This window comes from Pseudopodoces humilis, chromosome 1 (genome assembly GCF_049639895.1).
Source record: "Pseudopodoces humilis isolate 2021_Gansu_Grassland_sample_001 chromosome 1, ASM4963989v1, whole genome shotgun sequence".
Taxonomy (NCBI): Eukaryota; Metazoa; Chordata; class Aves; order Passeriformes; family Paridae; genus Pseudopodoces; species Pseudopodoces humilis.
The window spans coordinates 114,568,392-114,595,395 of record NC_142200.1 but is presented as its reverse complement, the minus strand read 5'-3'; the positions used below and the strand labels follow the sequence as shown (position 1 = coordinate 114,595,395).

General features: G+C 36.1%; 1 protein-coding gene across 3 annotated transcripts in view; it reads right to left on the bottom strand.

The window, feature by feature from the left end:
• Window positions 1-27,004, bottom strand: part of ZNF385D (zinc finger protein 385D) — a 411,842-nt gene that overhangs the window by 314,327 nt on the left and 70,511 nt on the right. For all 3 annotated transcript variants that reach the window (XM_088059112.1, XM_088059116.1, XM_014248779.2), the window contains exon 2: window positions 15,236-15,514. In XM_088059112.1, the coding sequence (XP_087915238.1) occupies window positions 15,236-15,514 (279 nt within the window). The remainder of the gene's footprint in view (window positions 1-15,235; window positions 15,515-27,004) is intronic.

Below are 27,004 nucleotides of genomic sequence, written 5' to 3'. Positions count from 1 at the left end.
ATATAAATGTTAGATTTCTTAATTTGTTTAAATGGCACTTTGGCTACTTCATAAAATCATTTCAGTTGGTAAAGACCCCTAAGATCACCGAGTCCAACAATTCTCTGTAATTGATCAAGATCCCTGGCTAAATTGAAGGCAAATAATTTCTTCTTGTTACTAGAACAATACATCCTCAGTAGAATAAATTCAGCTGCAACTTGGTTTTATAATTCTCCCCTCTTTATGCTTGCTTGATCATTTTTATTACCTATTACTCATGGGAAACCTAAATGTAGACATGTTGAGGAACTGCCTATGACAAACCTGCCAGATTTTATTGCTATTTTCTTGCCCTATTTCTCCCTTTAAAGCAGGAAAACTGAAAGAACACAGAAATTCAAGTGTACAAATAACACACCAGAAGTTAAATATAATACTTGAAGATCCTGAAGATCCTGCTCTCCTGCCGAGGCCACGCATGGACAACAGCATATGCTAAATCCATACATTGAGTGATTAATCCTGGCCTTGCTGTTTCTGAAATTATGAACATTCAGGAGCTGTAATACACAAACAAACCCCTGAAGTGGAAATGTGACTGCTGAATATTGCTCACTCTGCTATTTTGCTTGAGTGCTATGCTTCAGAAAGGGTATCCAGATCTAGGAGGCTCTCAGAATTCTCTATGACCAGAGTCACCAGCTTGCCTACCCTTCATCTGTCCCTGTCCTACATTGCTCCCTTTCAAACTGTAGCCAAGGGCAATATTCTCATAAATATCTTTGATACAGCAAATCCCTAAGGATTCTAGCAGTGGGATTCATGTAGAAAATAAACACAATCACATTCTTATGCATCTGATCTCACCTCCCAAAGGCATTTAAAAAAACACAGATCAAGCCCCCAAGCATTTACTCAGAAAAAAACCTTCCAGAATTTGCCAGCAGCAGCTTCAAGCACCAATGCACTGCCAGGTAAATTAAATACCCACCAGGGCTTTTTTTACTAATTGCAAAAAGTCAAGGATGTTAGAATCTACTATACCTGTGGGAATATTAGGTCTTGTATGTTAACAACTGCTGAACAATAAAAACTTGTTACTTTGATCTCCACAAAGAAGAAAAAGTATTAAAAAATGCTGTAAACTTCTGAGCAATTCTATAAACATCATGAAAATATAGTTGCCAACACTTTCAGTATTCATACAAGGAGTTTGTAATGAAGCTGAAAGGGAGCTTCTGAGGGAATTATTTCTTTGCAATTTAATTTGATACAAAGTTATGTCTGAATGCCAAGGTTCATCAGCAAAGAAAAACAAAGAAGAAAAATGGCTGCACATTACAAGGTGAATTTAGGAAAAAAAAAAAACCCAAAGTAATAAACCTTAATTTTAATTTTTGATGCTACCGGTACTTTGTGCTAATCATAGTATTATTCTAGGGTCTTCACATTCCATCTGCCTTACATAGTGATATGGGTAACAGAATCCCCATCCCCAGGACTGCCAACATAGCAAATATAACGTTACCATATGGTATTAAAAAATTCCATACACATCATGATCTAATTAAACTGGTGATAGAAGAACAACTGATGATACTGCAACACAACAAATTCTGTGGGTCTTTTTATATTCCAGTAAAGTACAGAGTGAGGTATGTTTTACGTTTCTATGAGAAAAATTCCAAGGCTCACCCAAGGCTTTCTGTGCAAGGAGACCTGGACTCCTCAGAGAAAATGTGTGATTTATTGCTCAGTACTTAAGTGCTAAAAATATATATTAAATAAATTGGGATAAATCTTTCTTGTGCTGAGTCGGGTGGGAAAGTTGGTTTTGCATTGTGCTGTCTTGCTACTATTTATATGGGGTAAAAAATACAGTGCAGAAGTGTCTTTTCTTGAAACATAGTTCCAGTTACTAAGAGTTTTTATTTTTTAAGTTTTGTAGCATGGAAGAATTATTTTCAAAGTCTGGACTTGAAAAAACAAAGCAGAAAATTAAAGTATCATTGAATCCAGAAAGTTGAGAAATGCCACAGTTGAACTTTGGCATCTTTAACTTGCTCAAAATCAAACAGTCCTCAGATAAGCATTTCACTGAAGCTTTCCTCAGACAAGGACTATGAACTCTTTTCCCTGGGTTCCTTGAAGAAGAAGGAGGGAGAAATCAGAGAGTGGCAGATCTGGGGAGAGTATTGGGTTTGTGCATGTGTCTTTTGCTTTGTCAGCTTGCAATGAAAGAACATTCCAACTTCTGCTGGGTAATTTACACCAACCTGCCGGCGTCTGGCACAAGGAGCCCTCCATCTGAGTAGGAAATGTATGCACCAGGCACTCTAATGTGACACATGAATTCTATGGAAATTTATGCTAATTTCCTTAATGGCTTCAAGATGGTCAGGAGACAAAATATATTCTATGTTTTGTCAGGTTTTCAATTGCTTCAACATGCAAGACAAACAGTTCCCTCCCCTATTCCATTGTCATCCCCACAGTTGTTCATTTACTCATTTTATTTCCTGTGTTTGTTTATATAATAATTTCCTATATTTGTTTTTACCTCTGCTAGTTAATTCTATCCTATAAAAACTAATTTTCATTACTGATTTTCTCATCAAATCAGGAAAAAGCACTGACCAACCCCATCCAAATCCTACTATCCCCTAATTAGCCAGTCTCCTCATGTCGCTGCATTGATTCCATTTCATTCTGCATAAACGCAAAGCTTGTTCAGGGGTTCATGCCACTATTCACAGGGTGTTGTGAAGGGCATTTTACTACCAAAGAGGGCACTTCTCCACAGGAGCCAAGGCTTTCTAAAGTTTTCTGTGAGATTAAACAGTATGAGCCTAACCTGATGCATTGTTACAGCAAAATGGTCCATCAGGAAGCTGCTGTTGGCCAGATTAGTGCCCTCAGTGTGGGTAATATGCTGTGTTTCCCATAGGGCTTCTTTGGGTCACAGTAGGTGTTTTTCAACTTCACACAATATTAAGAGAAAAAGAGACTTAGGTTCATTTTTACACCAAATAAACAAACTGAGCACATTTCAAAATCCTGCTGTGCTTTGTGCATTATTTCTGTCTGCACTGATTTCAAGAATGATGTGAAATGCTTTATTATCGAAGGAATATAAAGGATGAAGCAGATATCATTTATTTTCATCCACTCCTTGTCTTTCTGAAGAAACTGTTCTATTAACTCACCAGCTCTGCCATTTTGTGTTTGCACATGCTGCTTCAGCCAGGACTTTTGAACATAATATTTGTAGCAGGTGAACTGGGGAGCATGGGGGGTTCTGTCAGAACACATTAACCAGAAATCCTTTGGATATTCACAAACAGTAAGTCAGGATGACAAGTCTCTTTCTCGGTAACTTTGGGGATCAGATATGGTCGAATGCTCAAGCTTTCTGTGATGACACTTCAGAAAATAGCCACAGTTAGTTAGCAAAGGAAGAAAGCAATATTATGGAGATTATTCTCCAAAGAAATTCAAAAGAGTGACCACAGAAAGGAATACAAGATTTTGCTACAATATAGCAAGGATATCTTAATAACACTGCAAAGTAACTATACCCCTCCATATTCCATGAGGAAAAAAAAAGTCTTGCATATAGATATGATGTTTCATTAACCCTATCAACAATTAACATAATTCTAGAGATCTGTCAGAAGTAATAGTGCCTATTCTTGCTAAGGGTTGATTGATATCAGCTGTATTGTAATATGAATACTATGTGTGAGGAGCTTTCTTGACTTTACTGAAGAGAAGAATATAACCATTTAAGAAAGGAAAAACCTTACATCACACCAAGAAAGAGCAGGTTTTCTAGATCATAAAGTTTTCATGTGAATAAAAATAATAAAAACTGAGTTACAAGAAATATAACTCATCTTTCTGGACCATTAGAAAAATTCTATCCCTGCTGAGCTTCACTTAAATCATCATAAATATGGTTTCTGATTTGAGAAAATAAACAGGTACTATTTGGAAAATAGTTTGGAATTTGGAAAATAATTAATTGCTGCAACAATTTAGGAAAAAAATAATCAATAACCAAAAAAACCACAAAACAACCAAACAAAAAAACACCAGTGACTACACTTTCCAAAAATTAAAAACTGCGGACTACCACACAGGACTCTGGGCTAATCAGCAGATGGTGCACAAAAGCACTCCCTAGAAGGCACAGCACTGGAATTTTCTGCCAAACTAGCCAAGAGCTAAAAAATTCCTATGCAGACTAAGAATAAAGTGTACATGTGTGTGTATGAATATATAATCACTGTACTCAGAAGCACACATATTCAAAATTAGCCAGACTCTCTAATACACTCACTGAGGTGGTTTTGTAGGATGGGCTGTATGCAGTATCAAAGGGAAAACCAAATAAAAAGCAGATTATTTACCTTACAACAAATTTTACAGGCATACAACAGATTAAACTAGCCTACACTAAAAAATTTAGCCTGTACTGAGACAAAAAGCAATTTATAACAGACATACAGCCCCAAAGAAATAAAATTAAGATTCAGTCTGTTGAAATAAATTCTTACAGCTTGCAAAACAATTAATAAGTTGGTAAAACTAAATTTTTTTTCTTGAATAGTACTGAAATGTCTATGCCAGCTATACGCTAATTTAGTCGTTCTTTCTTTAGCTGTAACATTATTTGTTTCCACAGTCTTTTAATTTTGAGTGCTCCTAAGATCAGAGAGGCTTGCCACTGTTCTTGAAAGAATTTATTTCACAGTAAAAAGTCTTTAAATTACAACACTGCAATTCTGAATGATATGTACTTCTTAAAGCCTGACAGTTCCAGGATCTTCTCTTTAGCTTTCTCAAGCATATGTCACCTTGTTTTGACAAGGGTCACAGGCATCAAAAGAGTCAGTGATAAAATCAATACAATACAGTGAATTACTGTGGCAGTGTTTTCTCCTAAATATTCCAAGATTTTAAAACATTAGGAAAACTCTTTTACTGATGTGTAAATAGAAAAGCTTGTTTCCCTTAACAGACAAAAATTAGTTTTCAATTAAGAATAATTTAATTTCATTATGACATGTGATTGGTCTGAGAATAAACCACACAAATGTAAAAAAAAAATAAACAAATTCAATTTCAATTACTGGATAATTTTTCTAAGGAGCTGTTTGATCACTCCAGTACATGACAGAGTCTACTGTCGAAATTTTCAATGGTTTAGGTTATAGCTAACTAATTTTAAGAACAGGAAAGTTTGAAAGGTTATTAATATTGGCCTTCTATGAAGATCACATCTATATTAAAACATCCAGATGGCATCTGATGTTCTTTACTGCATCCTGCAGCATCTATTCTTCCCTCTGTCACCGCTAATAACAGAAATAAAGGTCTAAAACCAAGATCCATGTATGCTGATAGCTTTTTTCCTAGATTTCCTCTTTTAGAGGACAAGAATTTTATTTTTATAATCTCTGTCTAGACAGATTGAAACATGGATCAACAGCATTCTCAGTATATGCTACAGGCAATTTGATGAAAAAATAAAGGTAGTAAAAAAGGCTTTAACAGCTTTTAACATCTCAGAGCCTTTCAAAGATTACAGAATTTACTGAATTTGTTTTGCTTCTGCCAAATACCATCACCATCCTGACATTCTGAGAGGAATTTTCTTGGGTTTTTTTTCCTTTTTAAACACACAGTTATGAAGAAAAATCTAAGCCTTTGCCTATATATATCATGATCCTGCCTGATATAAATCAAGCAAGTAGGCCTCTGAACATTTAAAACTCAAGTTTTCCCAATATTTTCTATAGAACCTTAGAAAAATTAAGGTGGAAATGTATCTCTGGAATTTACTTAACCTCCTGCCTAAAGCAGAAATAATTTCAAAGTTAGATCAGGTTGAGTTCTTAAAATCTCCATAGAAAAATTTCTACATCCTCAGTGGTCAAGTTATTCCCATGCTTACCCACTTTTACCCAGAAATTCTGAATGCTTCTATCCATATATGTAACCAGAACTTTCTTTGATGATGCATCACTTTTGCCCTTTCATATACCCCATCTTCTACCTAAAAACCCCTCAAGGAAGCTGAAGACTGCAAAAGGATCCCCCATGAGCCCTTCTTTTTCTTCACAGTAAATAAATCCAGCCTTGTCAACCTCTCTTTGAGAGTCGCATGCTCAGGTAACCTGACCATCGTGGTGATGCTCTTCCACACCCACTCCCTTACAGATGAGATGGCTCTCCTGCCCTGGGGGCCCAAAACTGGGCACAGCACTGTCCCAGTCTGCAGTTCATGAATCCCCTTCAACTTTTTGTCCACATGGACACCCAAGTCTATTTTCACAAAGCTGCGGTATCAAACGTATTGAAAATGGAGCCGAGCAGAGTCAGAACTATGGTCTTGTAATGGTTTTCTTCAGTTTGATGACCAAATAAAAAAAAAAAATAAAATAAATAAATAAAAATGTTTTCTACTATTTTTTTTTTTTTTTTTAAAAAAAAAATCCATGATAATAATTTTAAAATAAGGTGCAAATCAAAACAATATCCTACAAAAAATCTAGGACATCATCAGAATAGATAAGACCGCGGACCAAGAAAAAAGCCAAAATTCTATCATGTTTGCCAAGTAGAAAAACATCCATTCACAATGCAAATTGTCAAGGTTCAAATATCTTTTTGGTTTGAGAACAGGAATAAAAGTGGATGGAGAAAATTTTTAACTTTTAATTTAAAATTTTCACTTTTAAACAGTATTGGTACTTATTTGGGATGGATTGAGAATTAATCAAAGGCAGGAATGGAGTTCTCATGGTCAAAAAGGGACAGATGAGTTGTTAAGTATTCCCAAATGGGACAGGTTCAACAGAAGAAAACTCAATTTCTGAATAATCTTTGACAAAATTACTAACCAACAGGAGTCAAAATACCAAAGTGAGTAATTTTTACATTTCCCGTTTTTCTTTCACCATACTTCACCAGGAATTAAATTGCTTAAAGATTACAAAATGTATGGTCACAAAATTATTCTTCATTAACTTTCTTTTTTCTTCTACATTTTAGAATTCAGCACAGAGAGAGACTCTGCATATTGGTTCTAATACTCATTATGGTCCTATAAAAGAGAGACATTCAATCTTGCTTTTATAATGAAAAATTTGTTATATTCTGTATAATAAATTATACATCATCCCCACCAAGGAGGACTTGCATGTAAAAACATATTATCCTGACAAAGTTTCTAGACGAGTATTTTTAAAATTGAATTTTTATTACAGAACAAAGTATTACGAAACAAAGTATTACTTAACATCAAGTGAGCTGCTTTGCTTAAAATTAGTGTATCTTTCCAGCTCTCTAATTTCATATTTATGGAAAAACTGGGGGGAAATCTTGATTATGTCTATATACCTATAATGCTGTCTGCATGGGGACTCCCATTAGACTGTACTGAGCCACCATTAATTTCCTGAACAGTGAGGAACTTGCCTCCTTCTCTTGAAATCAACAGGTTTTGAAGTTAATTTCACTGTCACTGGTCTTAAATCTCCCGTCTTGAGATATATTTTCCCCTACTGAGAAATATGTCAGAAGAGAAGAGGTTGACTAAATATTTCAGTGACATGACAGAATTTTAAATCTGAGGGGACATAAAAGCTACAAATAAGTAAAAGTCAGCAGTAGTGAAATTTGTCTCACATTTGATAACTGCTGGTTTTTTTCTTCTACTCAGATATAGCTCAAAAGTTCTGCATGAATTCTGTAATATTCTAAAAAATTTAAAAATTAATGCTGCATGAGACATACAAAATTATCATTTTATGGTTTAATTGAAGAGTACAGACCTATATTTGAAGTAAGAAAAGCAACTAAATATGGGAAAAGCTAGCTCTTAGGAAATTAATACCGGGAAATGTTGATAAACTTAGTGCGTTGTCATGACACATAGAAGATCTGTTGCCTACCAGATGCCAGTGCAGGGAAAAAAAAACCCATCATATTAAAAGAAGACAAGTTACTGAGTTACTGAGAAGGTCTGGATGGAAGCCATGGTCATCATAATCTATATTGGACCTAGTGATATAAGCAGAACTAAATGGAGAGCCTGCAGAACAGGTTTCAACAGTTTGTTATCTGTACACACAAGATCAAATGCCAGCGTTCTCAGAAATGAGAATGGTGCCACACTCAGGGAGAAGCAAAGAATGGCAGACCAACACCTCACACAGTTCAGAAACAACACAGATGGACACAGGCTGCTTTCAGAGTAACTGAACTTCATCCAGCTAATTTAGCATTGATCAGCAATACTCCCGGCACAGTTAAAACATGAAGATATCACTTGCCTAAAACAGTATTAAGGGAAGTAGTTCAGATAAACAGGCTGTATGGCAGGTCCTAGCCTCAAAAAAAAAAAAAAAAAAAATTAGAAAGAGGCTATGTTGATGCTAAGTAGAAGTTCAAAGAGAAAGATGTCCCATTTTTTTCAAGTGTATTTTAAACACAAATTTGAGGACATAAAGGGCAGTTATTTCTCAATATGGAAGAAAGAGTTGCACACCTAGGAGCAACATAAAGGTCTGAAAACATGACATTATAAATGTCTAAAAAGGACATGGAAACTGTGAGAGAACAATATTTGGAATATGCAGAGTAAGATCTGTGAGTATGGAAGATTAAATGAAGCAAGCAGGCACAGGGTGGACGACAATTTTCACCCTCTAATCTGCACATAACAGCAGCCTTTGTGTGCTGTTGAGGACACCTCTAAGTACTCCATCCTCCCTGTCTTCATATAGCTCTCAAAAATCCTCTCCACATGTGCTAAAAGGCAGCAAAGGACCCACTTCTAAACTTGTTTCAGCTGCTGTTGAATTCCTCTTGAACAAACACCCACGTCCTTTGGATGAAGGCAATCTACTGAGCATCTCGGTTCAAGATGGTAAAAAGGAGGGCACTCTACACAGTGGGGGGCATTAAAAGAGACTCGGTGCAGTCTTATATTCAGGTAGAAAACAATTCTTTGTAACTCTTTGAATCTGCAGTTAGAGGCTCATTTAGATCTTGGGCAGATGTTCTTTATGGTTGAGATTCTCCACACCCTTAAACAGTTTGATTGATAATAAGCTGCTAACAGCACATTTTATTCATTTGTCATTTAAGACAGTCGAAAAGAAAGGATATTGCTAGCTGAGACCACAACTACAACAAAAAACATAAGCACATCCTTCAGTGCACTTGATGAACAATAAGGAGCTTCAAAAGTACTTTAAGTATATTTAGACATAAATTTCTACTTATCACTCAACTTCTGAAGAATTATTCATAATTAAAAATTGCAGTTATGTAGCCTTCTATATTTTTTTAATTTTTTTCATGCTTTTCAGTGGACCAAATTGCCAGACATGCCACATGAAAAATCATTTAACTCCTATGGATTTGCCCCCTCAAATCTAAAAGGATGTTTTGGGAATTGCTAAAATATATTTTATCTATGTGTCTGTATGCAGTTATTGAAGTTTTTCTAGGTGCACTCAATAAACTTTTCCCACAACTGGTTACAGTGCCAGCTTTACCTGTGACTGATTGTCACCCTGAAAACTCAGTTTGATTGGAGAGGTGCTAACCTAACTATCCAATCCCTGGTCATCGCTGAAAATCTATAAATACTGAAGTTGTAAGAATAAAACCAGTTTTTTCCCTGTCACATGGAAGCCGTGTCTGTGTGAATCATTGTACGTCCTACAGCGACACCTAATCTATCTTAAAATTTAGCAATGGCCATTTGCATTTATTTTTAATAGCAGGAAGCAAGTCCACATGGATATTTGCACGCATATGCAAACATAGTTGTCAACATTTACCATCCATTCATCCTTTTTGTATATTCACAAAGCCAAGAAGATCCAATGATGCTTATTAGATGAAATATCAACATCATGCATGCAGCTAGTGTGAGCTGGCTCTTAAGATTCTTTCATTCACCTTGTGATAAAAATTTGTGGTGAACTATGACATCCTATATGGTGATAATACCTTTCTGAATAAAAGAAAAAAGATTCTGCAAATACAAGTGGTGGTTTAAAAGCATGCCTTGCTTGTAAAAGTGCTCTTGAAAGCAGAAACTGTTAATAGTTCACTAACTGAAATAGGAATATGATGAAAACAGACAAGTGCTTTGAAATAAGGAGGAAGATTTACATTTGGAAGCGATGGAAGTGACAACACGCTGTCCTTAGCCAGTCCTACTTGTTCAGAAATCTCCAGCTTTGACATTTGGAAGATACTGCCCAGAAGGGGTAATATCCAGGGAAATATTCACTGGGAAATACCCAGAAGGAACCTGCTGTGATGCTTTACAAGATACTGGCATCTATGACCCACAAACAAAAGCTTAAAACCAGAGAAAAATACTTATTGGATTTACTGTTAACTGTCCATGAAGTTCTGCATCAGAATAGGATATTTAAAAGAGAAAAAAAAAAAAAAAGTTTGCTAGATATGTGACTTCAAGGGACATCTCAAGCTGATCTGAAAATTATTGCCAACAAACTAATGGAAAATCACCTATTCTGAAGAAAAATATACTTTGCCTGAACACTTTCTCTTTTCTCCAACATCCCATCCAATCCTGTTCCTCTGAAAGGAGGGCTCACACAATGAAAAGAGCAGATGACTTCCCTGAGAGCCCTAACTTGGTGGTTTACCATCTAAAAGTAAAAATGTGTCTACCCCAAAGCCATCAGTTTTCATGATCACAAAACATGACAGCAGAGGTGTAAAATGCAACGGCAGCACAGAGACAGAAAATAAGCAGCAACTCAGAAGTGCAGGGATGGAAACTCCACTAGCAGTTTGGATAAATCACCTGGATTTCTTACCTGCAGATTAGTAAAAAATAAGGATTTAGATGCAAAAGAAAAGTTGTGAAAGATTAAACATTTTCTCTGACCAGTGTGCAGAAAATTTATTGTGTAGATTTAAGGAAACTGCCATCTCAAAAGTTGTTGTAGGAAACTAGATTTAACTACCGAATGAGGCTGAAAAAAAGAATAAAATGTGGGACATAAACATTCATTTTTAGTGCATATTTTATAATACTCCTTACCTAACAATCAAATCATTATTCATTCTAAAGTAATATTAAGTGTTGAATTAAGGAATTTGCTTTTTGAAATTAGCAAGGGGGAAAAAATATACTCAACTCTGATATTTTTTGCTCCTTGTTTTCCATGTATTCAATGTCCTTGTTGACAATAAAATAAAATTTTACTTTAATGAAATTTTAGTGAAAAAATGTCGTAGTTTGGTTTAGTTTAAAAGATAGTAAATAAAAGATACTAAATTGGATAGTCTTTGGTCTGGGTTATGAATTTAGAGAGCTAGATAAATAAGCCACCACCAAATGCCTCACTGCCTGCTATGTTTCAAAAGAATAATGGTTCAGAAATCATTGTTTAAAGTGTAAGGAATTATATTAATTTTGTGACATTGCTCACCTCCTTCATTATTTTCCCACTTGTTCTCTAATATATTGTAGGAAGTATTGCAGAGGAAAGCAGTTTTAGGTTTTTGTCCTAACTATGCCTCATTCCCTCATGATGATTCAGCAATTTACACAAGAGAATGCACAGAAGAAATTCTAGGTTACATAAAATTTTAGAAACATCAGCTTTCTCACTGGCGCTGCTATATGTTTGCATCCACAGTTATTTTTCCATTCTGTCAGTAAGGAATATGAGTTTTGCTCCTGCTACTTAGAATAAACAATTTCCCACAGTGTCCAGGTGGGTTTTATGAGAAGTGGTGCAATGCCAGCAGACCAGATAGGAACTGCATCTTGCCCTCTTTTAATCCCAAAACACAATCAAAATCTCCACTGAGATTTCTTGTCACCTTTGCACTGCACACATGAGAGCAGAAAGGCAAAAAAAAATCACCAGTAAGAAGGATATTTTCTGGGTTGTAATGAGGAAAGTGTGAGAAGTCATTTTAAGAGACATAAAAGCCAATTATTAGGAGGAAGGTACACAGAAAATTGTGTTGCTCCCAAGCACGTAATGTTCAGTAACAGAAATGCTGATGACTCACTATGTCCTGTTAAGTCATCACAAACCATTGTACCAAGTAATGACACAAGAAACACTGGGTTCACATCCCTTTTGTGGCTGCACAACGTGCTGTTCTGAGGTTGCTCTGCCCCAGGAAGGACCCACATGGGTATTGTACAGTAAAGCTTCCAAACAGACACATAAGCAAGTAACACAACTTACCAGAGGATATCTGGTTATTCAAATACAGTCCAGATTCCATCAGAGCAGCAAAGAAACACTGCTTTTAACCCCATAACACACATTATTTATTGATTAGGTATTTGTAGTTGTTAACCGGTTTTGTGCATAAGCAACTTACCTTATGAAATTAGGCAGAGATAATCAAGTATAGTAAATTTTGTTATTCACATCCAAGAGACAAAAGCTACTTCACACAGGTGGAAGATGATGACTGTAGCACGACAACGCTAATTACACAGTCAAATGCTAATACAGCTGAACCCTACCTCTGTTCAGCAGTCCATTGCAAATTATTTTGGAACAAGACGTGGGCTTTTGTTTCACATTAGCCAATCCCTCCTTTCTATTATCCCCTTGTGATACAGAACACACAAACTTATCCTGCTTTGTGGGAATGATTTGGAGATGAAATAAAATGAGAAATCACAACTCCAATATTTTTTCCCAATCTTTCCATGTTAGTTCCAAGCAAGTATCCAGCATTGCAAAGGCACCTATAAGAGAGTACAGTTCGTGAAACAATGTATTTAGAAATTAAGTTTCCTTGTGCATAGTACAGATACTTCACTCATATGTCCAGACATAATGAGTAACTATAATGACAAAACCTTAGAGGATAATGCATAAAGCAGAACATCTACATACTTTTAATTTACAGCAGAAATTAGTCTCTAGGATTATTATTTCACTAATGTGGACATCAAGCACAACAGCTGTCTTTTGTGACAGACTTCCACACAAGAAATACCATTCTCTTAAACAGAGTATCCTTCTGACATACATTGAGAAAACAATGTGTATGTGTAACAGTTATATCAATGACCTTCAAAAAGCTCCATTTGCATGTACATGATGAACTGCAATGGTCAAGTCATAATTTGTTTAGTCATAGTCATATGTCACTTGTGCTTGCTGGGGTCTCATCAACAAAACAATCATTTGTCAAAAAAACACTGCCCATATTTCAGGCATACAAGTTATGACAAAACCGATTATGGTAAAAGGACTCTCATGTTATGATTTATACTCGTCTTAGAAAAGGCATCTCAAACAGCGTCTCTATTCAAAGTGCAGGGAGGATGGATACTCAAATATTCAGTTCTAATTCAGTTCTAACTCCTAGCAAGAAATACTTTACACTGGTCTTTCTAATTTACAACATTCAGTTGAAGAGAACTGAAGTTGGTGACATGTGAAAAATCACTTCCTTATACCCTACGCTACTTTTGACGATATTCAAAGATCTGACAAATTTGAAAATCCTTAAATTTCACATAAACCCCCAGAATAATTGCACTTTGAAACAAAGAGCTAGATAATCAATCAGCTATTTTCTGACTACAAATGGATGCAGCTACACACAACATAGGATATTTTTACGGAGGAAATAATAAATATGCTGCCATACTGCTAGTTCGAGCCTCTCCAGAATATAAATGTTGAACCATGATTGAAGCTCTTTGATACTAATTTCAGCATTGCTTAATTACTAATTCTTTCATTATCAGGGATTAAAGTGGAAAAATGAACTGCAGAAAAAAAATCTTTCTATCATTAGCAAAATTGTTGTGCTAATAATGACAATAGCAATTCATCCTTAACCAAAGATAGCAATAAATTAGACTGTGTTTATTTGGTTTTATAGAGAATGCATTTGTGGATAACCACATTGCACCTTTAATCAATTAGGAAATCAATCTTTCTTTATGCATTTCCACAGCTCCTACTAATGGTAGTAGTATTTTCTTCTAAGCCTGAGCTCGGAATATTGTCAAATGCTGCAGTCCTGCCACTTAAAGACTAAAGTTAATTGGATTTTTGAATATTATGGGGGTGTTGTCTGTTTTATTGTTGTGTTTTAGAAAAATGAGCAACACCTCATACACAGAAAAGCACTCACATCCAACATATTTAGGCAAAATTTCGATGTTATTCCCTACTCTTAAAATGAGAACAAAGCAGAGACTATTAAAAAGGTAATATGAAGTTCTGTCTAAGGATTGTTAGTTTGTGCATCCTTTTGTAGGTGGGGCAGGAAATACCTCAAGGCACAAAATAGCAAGCAACATGTGTGATATGGAGAAAGAAAGCCTGAAAGTCCTAAGTACAACATATTAAGACAATTATTTCTCTGACATAGTACACAGAAGCAGATAGAACAATGCAGTACAATGCTACCCATGGTAGAGCAGAGTTGAGTACTACCTGCTATTAAATTGAGAAAATTGCAACATGGTAATTTGTTTTTTCTTGTGTCTACTGCATTTAGCTATTGCTATTATCTTGCCTCTATTATCTAATCTGCCTTAGTACAAAAAGCCACAAATGTGTTTTTTGTTGGGGATCATAATTCACTCTGATGATTGAAGAATATGTCTACTACAAAATGCTTTGCCCAAAGCTGTCAATGAAATCAGTTAAAGTCAAAATAAGTTTTGCATCTCTGTTTCACTTCAGCCATGATCTTTAAACAAACTTATGCTAGCTGTGGACTGAACCCCAAATAAGCAAGCTGAATTGAAAGGAGTTTAGGAATGTATTTCTGTTATAATGTGCTTGTTCCAATTTATTTCACAACCAGCTTACATTCATTAAAAGCAAGCATGCCCCTAACAAGGATAACCTTTCTAGTAGACTGTAAAAAATAGAATATCACTGATTATGCTGGAAACCATCAAAATGCAAATGAAATGAGAAAGAATCTGAATCAACATCATTATGTAAATAAAATATAAAATGAAAACTCTTGTAATAACACAGATGGTATATGTTTAGCTATTTGCCAGATGCTCGTGCTAGGGATGACCTCTAGCACTCTGAAGTCACCAAAAGCCTTTTCTTAAACTTCAAAGTATTTTTTGTCTGAATGAAACAAAGTTTATATTCATATATATCAACACAGTGCATATTGTTGCAATTCTCAGATCAAAACATGGCAAAGATCTATATATTATAATGCTTACCGTTATCACTTTTGAGATTTCCATTGCTGAGCTGTTTCAACCTCTTCTGATGGGATTTGCCATTGTAGTGGATTTGTGCCTGAGCAGCAGAGTTTAGCTGAATGTTACAGACATTACACAAAGTGAAACTGGTGCGTTTCTTTTCTCTCTCCTTCTTTTCTTCTGTGCCATCAGGTGCTAATTCTTTCTCACCTTCCCTGTCTGGGAGAGGTGTGAAATCTGAATTGTATGACTGGTTATCAACTGGCAAATCGGGGCTCCAGGGCTTCTTCATATTTTCTGAGAAGAAAGAAAACATGAGAGAAAATTGCTAAGAACACAAAATAATATAGACAAGATAGTGACATCTGCAAAGCACTAAAAGGCAGAAAATAATTTTTTGCATTTTATATTTTTACATTATATTTCCACTCATATATTTTGCAGTTCTTCTACGTAGCTCAAACTAACTTCACAGCCAAGTGCCCAAGGCTGAGCCCATCAGATCTGGATGTGGCATCTCCTGTGATAACTTATCTAAGAAAGGGTAAAAACACTGCAGGAGCTGAGAAAAAAAAATGAGAAAAAATAGCCCTTCAGTCAATAGAAAAAAAGGGGGAGAAGGCATAATTAACATAAGAACCACCCCCACCTTATATATTAGTTCAACAAGCTTAACTGCACAGACCTCACCCTTGAGTTTATTAAATATTTAGCAATCAGTCATCCTCTTCCCACTTCCTGTGATTGCTTTCAAGCCCAAGTCTAATAATTTCATAACTATCTCATTTAGAGTCATTCAAAGACAAATAAACATATTATTAGTTTCTTATTTTAATCACCCAGGATTACAAGTGAAGGACAGTTAGCTTAGATTCAGCTAATATCAGACAGCCACAAGTACAGAGAGGAGAAGATAATCCCATCTGCAGAACTTCAAGTGCAACCAATGTAACCATGAGCTTCTGCAGTTAAAAGTGAGCAGAAATGGTATAGGTGAAGAAATGCTCTGAGCACTGTAAACTTAATTCACTATTCAAGGAATGCCAAATGTTATACCAACTTAGCATTTTGATGAGACCTTTATATACCATATAAATCTTTAAAGTGCTTGTTCACCCAGACTTAGTGAATAAATGAAGGTCTACACAAAGAATCTAATTTATACTTTGAGTGACAAAATTACTGCAGCCCTAAATACGATGATACTATTTGGTCTCTAATTCACAAATCAATCAACCTAGAGACAAAAAAAAGATTATTGAAGCTACACAAGAAAATGGGTCTTTAATGCCAGGTCCAGAAAAGCTTCAGAGTCTAAAACTAGACTAAACAAGCCCCCAGATTTGGGTCTGATGACAACAAAATGCTGCAAATCGTTCTTCAGATCGCTTCAAATTACTTAAATTTCATCAGCTTAACATTTTTGCCAGATCTCCCAAGGATTTAAAGACAATTACTGCTTTCAAATCAAATCACAAAAACAAATTTATCTAAAGAAGAAAATCTAAAGTCTATCAATACTCAAATCAGCTTCAATCTCAGTTTTCAGATTTGCTTGCTATGTAATTAGCATTGTGTTCTTTTATGCTAACTAAAGCCCATTTCATTTAAGAAAGTACACACAAGTCTGAGAGGACCTCTGCACTTGCTGTAGATTTAAACCTTACTCAACTGGTTCTGTCAGTATTATTTCAGCTTCTGTGTACAGTCAACCCTTATCTAGAACTTCAGCTGTTGAAAGCAGGAGATGAGAAAGCAGGCTAAACAATTCCTTCCAAATTAAAATTACAGAGGGGAAAAAAAATTATCATAAAAGTAGTTATTTATTATAGTAAGGCTACCACACCAACAGTGATGATATGAACTTTCAACTACAAATTACAAATGTCCCAAAAGACGACTGTAGAAGGTTGGGAGAAAACCTGATGATTTTCATAGCAGACCTATAGCATATTTCTCCTAATAGAAGGAGGAGGTTTCTCCTGAGGAAGAAGCATAAACCTCTCAGCCCTTCTGGAATTTGCTGGAGATACTATTTGTTCCAAAGATTCATCTGTCTAAAATACTTTAAATTAGTAAATTCAGTCTTTAGTCAAAGCAGTATAAGGATTAAATTGCTATCACCATAGTTTTACCAAATTGGTCTAGACATCAGCAACAGTTCAGTAATCCTGGTTAATATACATGTTGTACATGAATATATGAATATATATATATATAATCTATTGCACTGAAAGCATTCCCCACTAGAGAGCAGCATGAATTTAAAATTACAAGAACAATATATCTAGAGCTATAGTGCTAGCCATATAGGCATAAGATTACTATAACAAAACAGATTTTTCAACCAAGATGAAACAAGACTCTGTAAGAAAATATAATCTAGTAAATTAAAAATTGTATGCTATGTGTATGCGTGTCTCATTCCTTTTGAAGCATTTACACACATAAGCTGGCAGTCTAATAAAATTATATTACATCCTTCTAATATTCCAGTCAAAACAGTCTAATCCTTGAAAGTCTTATGACATATAGAATCTGTCTTGCATTATAATCTCATTCCAGAAAACAAAATTACAAAATGCACTCAGTTATGGCACAATAAAATAAAAAGGGAAATTCCTTGGAAATAAGTGATTTGTACATCTACCATATGTTTTCCTCAGAGAAGTGTGTGACATCAGAGCTGCAATAGATTTTTGTTATATGTCCGTGTCACTCTCAAACCCGCAGGAAAGGGATAACTTATAACTGAAGTTTAGGTAACAATGAGGAAAACAGAAGCTTCAGAAATATATATTACACTACAGTCCATCACCATTTTCTTTACAGATACACTGTGATTTCTGAAAATATAATGGCACTGCTGAAGGACTAAAGTGGCATATTACAGACCTGTGCAAATCGCTTGCTGTAAAACCAGCATTACATGGCAGTACTCAAAATGATCCATTTAAAAAAAAAATTGAAAATGTGAAGAAAAATGTTTTTAAAAATAGAAAAAATTTCTGATTGAAACATTATGAGTCATTCTTATTCAATATTTCTTAATGGACAAGTAAATAAAGATAGCAAGTGGTGAAGAAGAGAGAAATATTTGAGTATAATTTGGTGAATTACTTTTAAAATACAATTTGCCACTCCAAATAGTGTTTTTAAAGAAACAGGAAAAAAAAATACCAATTTCATAAAATCTTGTAAAGATCCACCAATGTGTAAGCCAATACACATGCAGTCTAACTCATGAAAGCAACAGGCCTTCAGCTCATGCATGCATCATTGCATATTTCCATTTTCTGGAGTAAAAATGTTTAGGCAGCAATTTTAATTGGTAAGGAAAGACTGCTTAGTTCATCCTATTGGAAAATTACACGGAATATAGTTAGAAAAACTTAACTTTAAAAGCAATTTTTAATTGCTATCAGTGTCTTATTGTCTTGATAATATGTGGATAGACTTAAAATGGAAACCCTCTTTCACTGCCATCATATTAGAGTTCATGTCAACTGTACTGGTTACATATCTTTTAAAGTCATCAGTTTTGCAGAGAACTATGTTTTCCCCGTAAAAGAAAGCTAGCTTCTCAATTTTAGGGGCCCTAATGAAGCCTGTAGAGCACTAGAAATGAATGAACTAGGCAACCAAGATCCCAAAATTTCATGCCAATTTAAATAGCATTCTGGCTAAGTGCTTACATTTATTTTCCCTGGGGCTTTGCACTAAATTTTGGCTCAATGATGCTTACCAGTAAAATGAACTTTGCATGACATTATAGCTTTTTAAAGTAGAAAACTGTCCCATATGGAAAACCAGCACAACTACAATTTTTGGTGTTTGCTGACTTAGATAATGTAGCTACATCCTGGGGATTTCTTTTCTTAAATGTGCATGAAAGTAAGGGATTAGAAATCTCATCCTTCCCTGAAACAATCCTTACCTTCTTAGCTGCAAGCCAGTGACATACTTTTGATTCAAGAAAATTGAAAGGAAATTTTACTCACTTGTACTACAACAAATTGTTCTGTTTCCAGACCATCTTATCAGCATAGAACTGTATCAATCACTGTGACTTTGGCCCTCTGTACATAATACTCAAACACACTGGGTACAGTGAAGAGGCCAACAGAGTACATGAATTCCAGAGACCACTGTGTACCTCAGTCTGTTGCATTCGATGCAAACCTCTTGCCACTGATGAATGACTCAGTTCAGCCTGGAGAAGAGAAGGGTTCAGGGTGACCTTAGAGAAACCTTCCAGTACCTGAAGTGGCTTCAAAAAGGCTGAAGAGGGACTTTTCACAAGGGCTAGTGATAAGACAAGGGAAAATGGCCTCAAGGTGAAGGAAGATGTGTTTAGATTAGATAAAATTCCTCTTTATAAGTGTGGTGAAGCACTGGAACAAGTTGCCCAGAGAAATAGTGTGGACTCCCCATCCCTGGATGGGTTCAAGGCCAAGTTGGATGAAGCTTTGCATAATTTGGCCAATTGGAAGGTTGTCTTCTTATGGCAGGATAGTTGGAACTAGGTGATGTCTACCTCCCAAGAGGTTGCTACAATAAATATATTCCCATAATAGCAGAAGGATAGAAAAGATGGTCAGGGAATTAAGGACAAAGTCCGCTAATTACAGTATTGAGGGATTTCTAATATTTCATTTCAAAACTGTGAAAGACATTAAAGTAGCAATCATCAAAGATGCAGTTGTTTGCGTCTCCGTTACTCATTCCCAGACTCTATTCCTAGACACTTTCAATTTCACTAAGAAGGCCTATGGACAGTCATCTCGCTATGAAGCAGACAAAAGCATAAACTCATGTCTTTTGTTGTCAGAAAAAAGTATTCTTCTTCAGTTGCAGATGTCTACGCTGTAGATCTCAAGTTAGATGGGATAAATCTTGCTCAGCTTGCGATAATGTCTCTCCAAACATTAAAAGGACTGAGCTTTTGCAGGTAATATTAATCATACTGATTTTCTGATATTTCAACAGATAACAACAAATGCTTTCAAGAAACTATTGTTAATGCAAAGTTTAAAAAAGAAAAGAAAAAGAAAAAATGAAGGAAAAAAAAAGAGAGAGACTGATCACTTATCAGTATTCTCACCTTGTCAGTTTTCACATATTTGGGGGATGTTACTAGCAAGTTACACAAAAGGACCTCTGGTAATAACTGGAATCTTCTTATCTTTTCAATCTTCATAAATTTGTTGCTATACCTTTCAGGTAATAGGACATCACCAGCTGACATAGGTTACAGGCTTCTAAGACTCTTCTTCATGCTGTGAGTGAAACTATGTACCAGGACCCTTCCCAAAACTGGGCTGTGCTGAAGTTTTCCTATTTATGTTATGCTCCTCAAAGCTCCCTGCTGCATTGGGTACTTGTGAGGCCTTTACCAAAAAGCCCATGAGTGCTAACTTGCCTTTGCAACCTTTAATTGATCTCACTGACTAAAATATGCTAGCTCTAGAAATTTATTCCTGGGAGAAGCCTAAAATATTGCCATCTATTTTAAACATGGAGGGTGGCGGCAGGGCAGCCTGAGGGAAGGATCAGGAATACAAAAATAAAATATTCTTGGCTTCTTCCACCCCCGCATTATCACTGGATGATCCCAACACTGTAGCTTTCTGGTTCTGGTCCCAGTTGCACCTGCTCTTGGTTTAGAGCCCAGAGAGACTTGGTCATGAACAGCCCATTTTGTACATCATGGCTGTGCCAGAACAAACACACAGCAAAAAGAACTAATCAGAAAAGCAGTGAAAGGTCACTGATGGTGAAAGCACTTCATCTGTGAAACAGATCCCTCCTAGATGACCTGAGTAACCTTTGGGGTATGCTGCAGGACCCATCTGGGATGGATGGATGGATGGATGGATGGATGGATGGATGGATGGATGCATGCATGCATGCATGGATGCATGGATGCATGGATGCATGGATGGATGGACGGACACCATTTCAGTGGAAGAGCTACTGTGGAATGGGAATCTACCAAGATCTGAAATGCTTCTTAGAAACCAATTGATTTTTCAGGACCTCCTTTTTTTCTGAGCCTTTCAGATTAAATTCAAATACCAAATAGCACATAATACAAATAAATTTCAATATTTGAAAATATTGAAAACATATGAATTAAATAGTTTTACACTGTAAGAAGGCTTTTCTACTATGAGTTTTAGTAGCAAGAATAATTACTTGCTTCTAAAAATTAAGGAAGAGTTTGTCAGGTCATACACCCAAGAGCTAAATTACTAATCAGTGATAAAACTGTAGATAAAACTCAGTATCTCTTCTTGCTGTGTGCCTAATACAGCTCAGATCAAATCACCTTGGAAGCCATTATTTACCAAATTTTCTCTTTAAATATTCCACACAAAATAGAGTAAAAACAGCACCTTAGCAGGGGGGGCAAGAAAAATCAGGGAGAAAAACATCTTATTTTCTTGTTTATTGCTTCTCTGTATCCTACCAGCTCCTCCCAGTCTGATCACTGCTGCTACCTGCTACACCACTTCAATCATCCATGGGAATAATAAGAAGATCATAATGATCATCATCTCAGGTGTTTTTGTGGAGTCTAAGAGGAAAATAATCTCTTAAGCAAAAACTGCATCAAGCAAAAGAAATAAAGGCAGGTTTTCTACACATGCTTGTTGCTCAGGGGGAATGAGGCAAAACGAGATTGATGTTATTTGGGGTTGGAGGGCTTTATTATTTCATGTGTCTGTACTAGGACTCCTCCCAAGAAATGCATCTCTGCAAACTGAACCCTCCCTATAACAATAGATACCAGTTTGAAATAGGTTCATTGTATATTTGTATACCTTAAGCAAAAGCACAGAAAATAAAAGCCTGGGCTTTTGTTTTGCATTGCCTGGAGAGCACTTAAATCTTTCAGGAAAGGCTGCATTTCAATACTGCAGCAAATGAACAAACCCCAGCCTATCTCCCATCACAGCCACATGGACTAAAGAGATCCTAAAGGAACTTATAGATGGACTAAACAGAAAAAGTTCATCATTTCTTGGTTCAGCAGTTCCCTCGTGCCAGAAGCTACCAACAGACATCTCATAGTCTCAAAATATACTGCAGTCAGTTTTTTAATTGAGTTCTATAAAAAGAGCTAAGCACTAATCAACACCATATGTTATTCAATTAGCTAGTAATACATATCTATTTCTCAAGCCTGTGCTAACATAATGGAGCACTTTGGGTGGTTTGAAACTATTTAAAGGCCAAGTAATTAATTTGCAAACATCAGCTTCTAAAATCTGAGAAGCACTACTGTGATGACTTAAAAGCCACCAAAACTCCCTCATTTGCTCCTTATTCAATCTGTTTTCAGAAATGGTCCTTGTGAAAACAAAGATTTCTGCATAAAATAGGGCCAGGAAAAGACACAGGTTCAGTTATGTGTGTGTTACCCATGTCCAGAGGGATGCTCTTCCCATGCAGGTAAGGTGAGCAGTTTGTGTTTCCTCACTTCCCTCTCCACCAGCAGTATATTGTAGTACAGACCTTGTACCTGAGGCAGTAATTAACACGATAAATGGTAGAGCTAGCAAAGCTGTGCAGGCTCTGCCTACCAAGAAAATTAATTGCTGTCAAGCAACCTGAAGTGCATGATTTTCTCCATATTCTAGATTTTCACATACGGAAATTGCTCTCACAGCCTCGGAGCTCCTATCAACACTAGTCCAAATTGACTGAGCTCAAAAAGAAGGAACAGAAACATGCAACTGCAATTCAGGCTGCCTCTACTGGACAATACCCCAAGTTTAGCAATGTTTCTGAGATGGTAGGCAGTCAGAACAGGTTTTAAAGGGAAGGGAAAAAATAGAGTAGGGAATTATAATCATAGAATCCTTTAGGTTGGTACAGATCTTTAACATCATCAAGTCCAGTTGTTAACCCAGCAGTGCCATGTCCACCAGTAAACCATGTCCTCAAGAGCCACATCCACATGTCGTTTAAATACCCCCAGGAATGGCAAATCCGTCCGTTTCCTGGGCAGCCTGTTCAAGTGCTTGATAACCCTTTTGTTGAAGGAATTTCTCCATGAATCCAGTCTAAACCTCTGCTAGCACAACTTGAAGACATCTCTTACCGCTTGTTACCAGGGAGAAGAGACAAATCCCCACCTGGCTCTACCCTCCTGTCAAGTATATGCAGAGAGAAATAAGGTCCTGAGCCCCCTTTTCTCCAGACTGAAAAATCCCAGCTCCCTCAGCTGCTCCTCACCAGTGCTCCAGACCCTCATCAGCACATCCAGCCCCCATCAGTGCTCCTCCTCATTTGTGCTCCAGACCCTTCACCAGCTTTATTGCCATTATCTGGACATGTTCCAGCAGCTAATATCCCTCTTGTAGTGAGGGGCCCAAAACTGAACACAGGATTTGAGGTGTGGCCTCACCAGTGCAGAGGGACAGTCACTGCCCTGGTCCTGCTGGCCACACCATTGCTGATACAAGAATATTACTTTTGATTTCATAGATAAAAATAACTTTTTACAGTCTCTCTGGATCAGCTCCCATATGTGAAATCAGGCAACAACCTGTCATTAAGATACCCTATAAGTGCCATTTTCCACCTTAAATATCTTTAGTTCTCAGTACCTAAATAGCCAATCAAAACTTTATCTCAGCAGAAAGCAAGAGCATGGATTGTTGTTTGGGCATAATGATCAACTCATTTTTGCAGATGAGAAAGTTCCATTTTTAACACTCCAATACAATCACTAACTACCACTGTATCCAAGTGGGCAATTTTTAAAATTAAGTTTCAGTTAATGTTTGTGACAAGTTTTCTGATAGGTTATCTCTTTAGATACACAGGCACTATTTTTTTCTTTGGTGATTAAGCATTTCAGAAATAAGTATTTTGGCAATGTGCTGATGAAAATGCATCTACAAAATGAAACAGGAAAAGAACTGAAAAGGCAAACCACATGAATAAGCTCTGTGGGAATTCTGTTTAAAAAAATAAACAACCACCACTTTCCTCAAAAAACCCAAACACTGCAGTATAAAGAATAATAATTTTTAGAAAGACAGTTCAACCCCTAAAATCTCTGTTATGCACAAAAAATTGAAGCCTTTAGACATGAAATAAAATAAACTAGCAATAAATGTAATAACAGTGAGGAAGAGGAAATTAAAGGCTACAAGCAAGAGATAACTAAAAATAAGATCTTTTCTTATTTTCAGTTCAGGAGAAATGCCTAAAAATTGTGGGTTTTTCCTTTGTGTTTTTTAATCTAAGTACTTTTAGAAATTATTATTTCTTGTCATTTGAAAGATAATTTCCAAAGATTTTCAGAGTTTTCAAACCTTCTAAGGTCCTACTATAAAAACATCCAAAAGACAATCTCCCCCTCCATTTTGTTATACTTTTGTTCTAGGGAATTGCTGTGTGGATATTTTTAAACAAAAGACCTTGAAAACACAGGAACCATAGAAGACCAAAAGAGAGCAATTTTAGTGCTACCATTAGTTACCCCTTTGGAAGACATTTCTAAATCAAACAAAAACTTCTACTTTTGCCTTTCTTTAAATGCAATTCTAAAAACACCTTCTTAAAAAAAAAAAAAAAAAAAAAAAACTTGAGGAAAAGGTCTTATGTTTGAATATTATCATTTATACTTTCACAGCAGGAACCATTTTTTTCAGATTATAGGCTCATTATAAAACATTCAGATAGCTCTGGCAGCATTTACAAGTATAGGGATTTTTTTTTATTATGTTATTGCTTCATTACACCCACTGGGCCATTTAGTGTTGAATTTAATGGAGGGAAGATCATTTCCAAGCAATGCAAACACATCAAGGTGAAAGTCTGTTGTGTTTGCAAAGGTTAGCAGATGTTTTTTGCAAGTGCTTGTGAAACTTATTGTTGTTTATCTTACTCTTGAACCTTTGGATTGTGTTTTCTTTAAATACTGCATTCACCCCTGCATTCATGGTAATATGAACATATTTTCTGCTAGATTACAGCATGTGGTTTTTTGGGTAGCTGTTACAAATTTAGCTGAGAAGTATAAACATATTGTGTGGAACTTAAAAAGCACATTCTCTATCATGGCTTGACAGACAATACCTCTGCTATTGTCTCCACAGCTGATAGTGTTTCTGCATGTCAACTACACATTTATCTGAATCTCTTCATCAATACTAGGGATCTAAAAATAATGTCTAGCAAATCAGACTATCCTGGACATGCATTGTTAAAAAAAATCTGAAAGACAAATTGTGGGACCCGGACCTATTTGTTTCCTTGGGATGACACAGTGTCCCAGAGCATCAACTAAAATTTTTTCTTACGGCCACATAAGGCCAGTGTAGAGCTTTGCTTATGCCACTGGGGAATTATTTTAACACAAGGACTATCTGTCTGTGTCACATTTCTAATAACCTTTTCATCACAGTACCCAGATGTAACCCATTTATAGAACTGCTTAGGCATCAAAAATAAAAATGTGCAAAAGGAATCTAATTACTGAATACAGAAAGTGGGATGATTTATTTTTTATTTGGGATAAATTCAGGTGATTCACTATTAGTGAATGTAAATATATTTTTAAGGCATGATTGTTATAGTCCCACAGGGTGAGTGTATGTGCCAGTATACATTCAGGAAAATGCATCATAAAATATCAGGACATAAGAGGACGTCCTGTGCAATGAGATATTTATTGCACTAGCTTTTTCCTTGCATTACTTTCCCATGAATATAACTCACTTCTCTGTTGAATTGTGTGGAAAATGAAGGCAGGGCATATTATGGAGAATTTGCTTTTATTTTATATAAGGCACATGTATGAAAATAGCTTTTAAGCTAAGTGTAAGAGGAGGGTTGGAAATTATTTCTGTAAGTGTTTATTGATGCAAGATCTCTGAAATAAGTTACCTATTTGAAATTTGGATGTATATAGTTCCACATTAGAAGTATGGAAATGCAGAAAAACATGGACAAAGTAGAGAACACAAGCCTATACCTCCCCTCCAAAGCAAGAATTGCTGCTTCACTTTGCTTCTTAAAGTCAGCCCCTGTTTGAAATACTGACTGCACAGCATAGTCCAGGAGCATCTTCCACAAAATTTAAAGCCTGTCAGAGAGGCCCAGGAGCTTACTCAACACATTAATCAATGACTATGCCTCACTAATGTTAAAATACAAAAAAAAACCCCTTCAAAAACAGAACAGATTTTCCTAATTTCCCAGAAATCTGTATATTTTTATACATCTTTTTCAATGCAAAGTTGTGTTGGACCACCACCTTCAGGACTGCACCACCATGTTATTTTTTTGTTGGGCCTTATATAGCATCCATTGCTAATAATTAAAAAGTATCAATGTTTCTTTCTGAAACATCTTCCAATGTTTGGATGCACTTCTGGAAAAGAATCATGGAAAGCATGGGAATAACACCACACACACAGAAAGTAAAATAGCATTCCATCTTTCTCTGGGAGACCTTCAGGGCAGCACTTCTCTATGAGCAAGCGCTCACAGACCCTGAGCTGTTGCTTTTCAGAAGCCTGAGCACTTTGCTCAGCCACTGTGATCTGCAAAAACTACTCCCCTGCTGAGTGTGTAAAATCTTTCTAGCTCTGCTGGCCATCTGCAATGTCTCTCAACCTGTCGGGTAGGCTGAAAATGTTGAAAAGCCCTGAGAAGTCCTGCATGGTAGAATTCAAAGCCCTGGAAGATCTATGAAGTTTCTTCCTTCAGGCATGCTGAATCTGATGAAGCAGCTTATAAACTCTATTATACATAGAACAAGTT